The 6,632-nt window shown below is 38.2% G+C and overlaps 1 protein-coding gene across 1 annotated transcript in view; it reads right to left on the minus strand.

Moving 5' to 3' along the window:
- Window positions 1-6,632, minus strand: part of COL4A4 (collagen, type IV, alpha 4) — a 73,323-nt gene that overhangs the window by 40,749 nt on the left and 25,942 nt on the right. The window contains exons 14-16 of the mRNA XM_009325115.1: window positions 5,745-5,804; window positions 5,068-5,112; window positions 3,955-4,008 (exon numbers count right to left, since the gene is read on the minus strand). Of these exons, the coding sequence (XP_009323390.1) occupies window positions 3,955-4,008; window positions 5,068-5,112; window positions 5,745-5,804 (159 nt within the window). The remainder of the gene's footprint in view (window positions 1-3,954; window positions 4,009-5,067; window positions 5,113-5,744; window positions 5,805-6,632) is intronic.

A 6,632-nucleotide genomic window follows, 5' to 3' on the forward strand; every position in this document is an offset into this window, starting at 1 on the left:
CTTTTAGGACACAGACAAGGAGAACCGGGACTGCAAAACTGGATACCCATTCTTACACAAGGAAAAACAAGGAGTTCATGCCTCTTTCTGGGCTTTTTTTTTTAAATTGATATCTCTACGATATTTAAACAGTTCTGGAGCTGTCACTGACTGCTGTCCTCTTGACCTTTGGCCTTTTGGCTGGCCTTTTTCCTTTGACTGTATCTTGCAGAATGAAATAACATCCTTGTGTCATCTTTGGCTATTTTAAACAGGAATGTAAATTTGTCTTCCCTAGTAACATAGAAGAGTCTTCTGTGTGGCAGGAAAGAAAAAATAAACCCAGCATTTCTCCTCCTCTGATAAACTTACAAAGAATTTTGAGATTTACAATTAATTTAGTGATGATAAAAGTATCAAAGATTTGTACAATAGATGGATATGGCCCAAGTCTTACATGACTTTCATGCTGATTTTAAAATGATACAACCAGAACACAAGAAAGAATTGAAGAGTCAATGAGCCAAGGTCAAAAATTTCAGTTCTTGGTATCTCCTTAACTGACAAATTCCAGTGGTGGTCTCTGAAAATCTCTGTCTTTAGGCTGTTAGATTTTATGACCCTCTCTGGATGGCAGCTTCGTACTTGCCGTGTTTTCTCTGTTGGTATACTCCTACAGAGTGGCATATATATGTTTGGATTATTTTGTTGACTGATACTGTTTTCTCTTCCCATAAAAATTTCAGGAGACTTGACTTGCCAACAGTTTATTAAAAAAATAAAAGCCAAAAACATCCAACAGAAGCATCTCTACTGTATTCTGTACCCTGCAGTCTTCTTAAAATGAAAGCTTATAATCACTTATCAGTTTTACTGATATCCCTATAAGCATTAAACACTGCATTTGTGTGGTAAGTTTCTATTGCTTTATATAATGTCAATGGCCAAGAACATTTTGCACTTTCTGTAAAGACCATTCATTATTTTCATGAGACTCACTCCATTAGTAGCAGAGACAAATGGTCTTCGAGCGATTTCAACAGGACTCATATCCTCTCTTGTATTTTGTCTGAAGTTGCCTTCTGTGTTTTTTCATATTTATCACAGAATGACTGAGGTTAGAAGGGACCTCTAGAGATCATCTTGTCCAACCCCCCTGCTGAAGCAGGATCACCTAGAGCCGGTTGCCAACGGACCATGTCCAGACGGCTTTAGAATATCTCCCAGGATGGAGACCAGTGCCAAGTAGAGGGCAAGGATCACGTCCCTCAGCCTGCTGGTGACGCTTTTCCTAACGCAGCCCAGGATACCATTAACTGCCTCTGCAGCAAGGGCATGTTGCTGGCTCATGTTCAAGATCCACACAGTGTGGCCAACGTCCAGACTTAAGGATCAAAAAGGTATGCCAACAGTTCCTTGAAGTCTATTCTTTGCCTTAAGCAAAAGTTAACATTTTTTAAAGATGAAATCTACTTTGAATGCAACTGTTTTTTTCCCCCGAGTCTCCTTCTTTCTCTTAAATCTGAATGTATTTTAGATTCTATTTGAACGTGTTTAGTTCAGAAAATCTACATGAGGACGGGTTATTCTCAGGAGAGGTTTTAATCATATTCTTGTTCCTCCAGTTTATGTAATTTTTAGCAGATCATAAGCAACACCTGGTGAGGCCAGATGAACAGCTGATGCAGACTAGATAGATCTCCACTTTTCAGGAATAATCAGATTTATCCAGTTGTTTTTCAAGCAAAACTACAGCATCTGTGCAATCATTCTGAATTTTGCATATCTGTATGGGTTAACTTGATGTTTTTAAAGTTGTGTCCATACTTGATTTGTTTTCTTTTGCTCCATGTGTTAGCACTTGGAATTTCATCTTTCCGAATCATTACTGCGGGCATTCAAACTTTTCCCTAGTATAGTCTACCAATAATTAATTATTCTTTGCTTACTGTTTGTAGTGTTAATTGATGGCTTCTCAGGCTCTGGGCTAATCAATGGAAACTGAAGAATGCACCGTTCTGTCTATACAATGTCTTGTCTCAAGTTTATGAATGATGCCCCCAACTAAAACAACATGCAAATTGGGGTGATTGCTTTTTAACAATACAACTCTTAAGGTTTGACTCTAGTTTTGGGGAGTAATGGACTGAAATGATCCTTCTGTTACTACATAAGACATGCAATGTTTCTAATTAGTATCTGAATGATCCCACATTGTTGTGAAGCTGCTAATGGGCAAATGGCAGAAAAATGAACATCCATGGACAATTTTTTTTTCCCAAGTATGACTACATAAGTGAAATCTTGGCTGAAGAAGTTGATCTAGCACTCTCCTGGCAGCCCTAGCTTTGAAACAAGTACGCCTGTGACTAAAACAGATGTTTTTATTGTACTTTTACTTATTTACTCCATGTGCTTGTCATTTCTCATTTGTAAACCTGCTTCTTGAAAACCTGTTTGTTGCATTTTATTTGTCTGCTTTCAACTGTCTTTAGCAGTATACTACTTATGGCAAGTTTGGACCAGCCACAGTTTATTTCCTTTTGTCATCACAGATTATTTAGAGTGTGTTCCAATCTTAACCCTCAAGTTATAACAGAGGTGATTCTTGCTAAAATCTCTTGAGTGTCATTCCTCTGATTTCACAGGTGCAACTCATTGTGCTTTAAGGAAAGTTACTGTTTTATATGCAGCTTTCCAGAAAGATTATTTCAGAGGGAAATAAACACTTCTTGACTTTTTGTATTTCAGAATATTTAGAGCCAAGTTCGTTAGTGTCACAATTTCTGTGGTATTGTTTTTGTCCTCTGTACTGTGGTAATAACTTTGATGATGAGCTTTTTCAACCTTGCTGTCTCTACTACTGATGATCCTGTCACCCACCTTCTTCACTGCAGCATTTCACTCCTCCTCCTGCTCATACGCTGCTGACCACTTGTACCCTATCCCAGTGACTCCCTAGAGCTTCTCCCTGGCTAGACTCGCTGCTGCTTTGCTCCTTCTAGAGTAGCATCCAGAACTGGTTTTTCATTTGGAATGTGCTTCAGCATTGTAGATTTCATATAAAATATAACAGTTTCCCTTCATTCAAGTTTTTGTTGTTACTCAGAATTACAATACGATCATTGGTTCTGCAGCTCGAAGAAGAGAATTCCATCAGTTGATATTCTGAAATGTTGCTAGACTGGCACCTGGGTCTTCTGAAATGGTATCAAGCATCTCTTCCATGCTTTTCAGATGAATATTCTCCTCTTCTGCTGCTTAGCTCCCCGGATGTGACACCTACACTTCTAACCCCTACTGGAAAGCAGCATGTGTTCTAAAATAAACGAAAATGGCTAGCATCATCTAAGTGAGGAAAAGTAGGAAATGTTTAATCAAAGTTGGTGTGAAGGAGTCCAATTTTCATTCTGGTAGCCATCTTGGAAAAGCTACTTATGTGAACAGGTTGAACACATGCAAAGAGACTTTGGTAAGTCATGCAAACAAGTCCATCTGAATTAGATTTTGCCTCCTCATTTGCTGCCAATTATCATACTAGTTCATGGACCAAAGTTTACAGGATCGTACTGTTACCTAAATAGCACGTTCCTTTACGTAGCATACATCTCTGGGAAATGCAGCTCAACCATGAATAACTTGCAGAGTACTACAATTCATGGATTAGATAGCCACACTGGTATAGTTAAAGGTAACTATTGGCAATTGGGATTAACCAATTCCTATGGTGTGCAAAATGGAATTCCCACTCTCAGGTGCACCAAGCAGGAAGGAATGTTTACTTACATTGTTATTTACTACCACTGTGTTGAGTAACTATGACTATCATGAAAACAGTAAATCTTAAAAGTAATTACGACTGTAGAAAAGGAAATGGTCTGATAAACAGGTACATTTGGAAGGAATCGTTAGCATTTATATAGGGGAGTGTGTGTGTGTGCGCACACGCGCATGAGTGTTTGGTGGCTTTTTTACCTGTATGCCTGGATAGCCAGGTTGTCCAGGAACACCAGCAAATCCTGTTTCCCCCTGGATAATTTGATTAATCCGTTAAGACATTAATATAAGTAATTGAACAAAAAAGAGTAAGGCAGTCACACAATACTGTCATGTTATAATAGCATCTGCAGTTTGTTTCAGAAAATTCACCGGGTTTGTAGAAGAGATGGTATGTTTCACAGAACCTCTTCTGTTAAAAAAAACCCAACAACATGTATCACCAGGTTATTTAGACAGTGGTCAGCAGATTCAGTGCAGCTGGGGCACAGAACTAGCTGGAATACATACCAGCAGACTCTAATAGACTGTCTGCTTAATACAGCTGAAATTGGCTTGCTGCCTTGCTGAATGATCCTCTTAAACTATTACTGCATGGAAAGCAGCTGCATATCAGCTCCTCCTCTCCTTTTATGATCTACTAATATACTCATCCATCCAGTATTCAAACTCTTTAGGTAGGCAGTGGTAAAAAACAGAGTAAAAAGTAATTTTGCAGATAAAACAGTCACCTGGAACATAACTCTAGATGCAAATATCTGTACATTAATGTGATTTATGAATAACATGATCATTACCTTAACTAGATTTGAAAATGAGCTGGAGAGAGGAGATAGGAAAAAGGGCAAGATGTAGATCTATAAACCTACATCTATTGTTCTTTACTCCAGTAAGATGATGTAAGTTCATAACTAACACTTAGCAGACTTAACAGCAAAACTGGAATTTCTTGAGCTAGAAAGCTAAACAAAACATGCGTATTACACAAAATTACAAAAGCAATGTCACCGTGGCAACCAAAGTTACCATACTGTGTAACTTTTCTATCATGCTATATGCATGTACCACTGGCTTTTCCTCCTGCTTGCAACTTCAGATCCCATTAGCCAATTTCAGCCAAATTTCAGAGTGGCAGAAATTCAAAGACAAAGAGTTCATACAACTTCTGTGGCAACAGGTAGCAGGAGAGAAAGGAAGGAATGCAATGTAAGCTATCAAGTATGCGGAAATTCCAAATCTGCACAAATCCACAGAAAACCAAATCTCACTGATCCCAGTCTTCAGGGAGCTGCTTATACTTTGTCTTCTTACCTTCACTCCAGGAAAACCTGCAGGTCCGTAAGAACCAGGATTACCCTGATAAAAGCAAGTAGAATGTGAGCTAAAACAGTAAAAGCTTATTCAAAATTACACCTATTCAGAATTGTTGAACAGTTAATGTTCCTTAGATAATTATTACTTGGGTTATTTCCCAAAAACTTTGCAAAGTTTTTGCAAATACTTTATATGAGAGATGGGCATGAATTTGAATTATAGCCCAAAGTAAACCAGACAGGTCTTACACTTAACTTTTTTATCATATTGCACAAAGCACAGCAGTGGACATGTTGCTCCATGTGAGCACTGTTATGCAAATCAAGTACAAGCTGCTGTAAAAAATTGCCATCGGCAGGTATGGAATACATTAAAATTACTGTGTTTGTACTCTGCTACTCCAGAGATGCTTTGTGCAGCTCTAAATATTTAGAGGACAACCCTACAGATTTACTTTCTTTCCAAGGACAGAAAGTCTTTATAAGCTTATGTTTAAGTCTGAGACAGGATGAGTCCCAGGCCAGGACTCCAAAGTATTCTTTACAGGAAGTATGATAGATTAGTTTAAAAAAATCCTTAAAATCTTCCTTGGAAATGCAAACTTAAACTGCCAAATATACTATGAACCTAATTATAGTGAATTTGTGAAGTAATTTATTCTGCAACTTTCTTACCGGCAATCCAGGGAATCCAGAAATGCCTTTTTCACCCTTTTCTCCTCTCCCAGGTATACCCTGGAGCATTCAAAATACTTCGTTTAAACAAGGTGCTCAGTGAAGTTTGCCATAAATTTTATTTTTTGTGCATGTTCTGTATATATTAGGTCAATGGTTCTTGTTTCACTTGCTAGGCTTACTTCATACAGCACTACTAGCAGTGCCTACGTAGCTTCAGTTATTCAAGGAACCTGCTATGGTCTCTTCTCCAAGCTTAATGTGCTTTCAGCAGTTTTGGGTTTTTTTTTTAAAGCTCTGGGCATCTTTTGGGCTGCAACAGTCAATTTCTCGGTTCCTGCTTATAACTAACAAGTGTACTATTATCTACATGGGCAGCTAGTACTGGAGCAAGCATATAAAGCCCATCTTTTTCAAAGTAAATCTGATACAAAAAGATCAGTTTTGTCTCCTTTTCCAGTGCTAAGTAACAGTAGTCCTTTTATGATGGAAAATGAATTTCTGAAAAAGTGCTAGACTTAGAACTCAAGAGATGTGATGTTCAGGCTTCTCGTTTCTTCTTTTCTGCCTACAGAGCTACATAAGTTTTTAACATAAAGTACACTCATTCTTTTGTCCCCAATTATCTTCTGTTTTTCCGAGATCTGGTAGTTTCCTGCCTGTGGATTTTCCCCCTCCAAATCTATCAGCAATAAAGACTCCAGAATCTTTTTTGTGGCTGCTTCTGCTCAGCATCCAGGAACTCCTTACTGGCACACCAATGTTTAAATTCATTATGCTGACAGAAAGAAAAGGAAAGCTAGAATAGATAGCAAACAGCAACACTTTCTCCAAACAGGTAGCTCTGCCTTCACTACTCTGAGGATACCCACAATGTGAAGTCAAAGT

Source organism: Pygoscelis adeliae, unplaced genomic scaffold, assembly GCF_000699105.1.
Source record: "Pygoscelis adeliae isolate BGI_AS28 unplaced genomic scaffold, ASM69910v1 Scaffold155, whole genome shotgun sequence".
NCBI lineage: Eukaryota > Metazoa > Chordata > Aves > Sphenisciformes > Spheniscidae > Pygoscelis > Pygoscelis adeliae.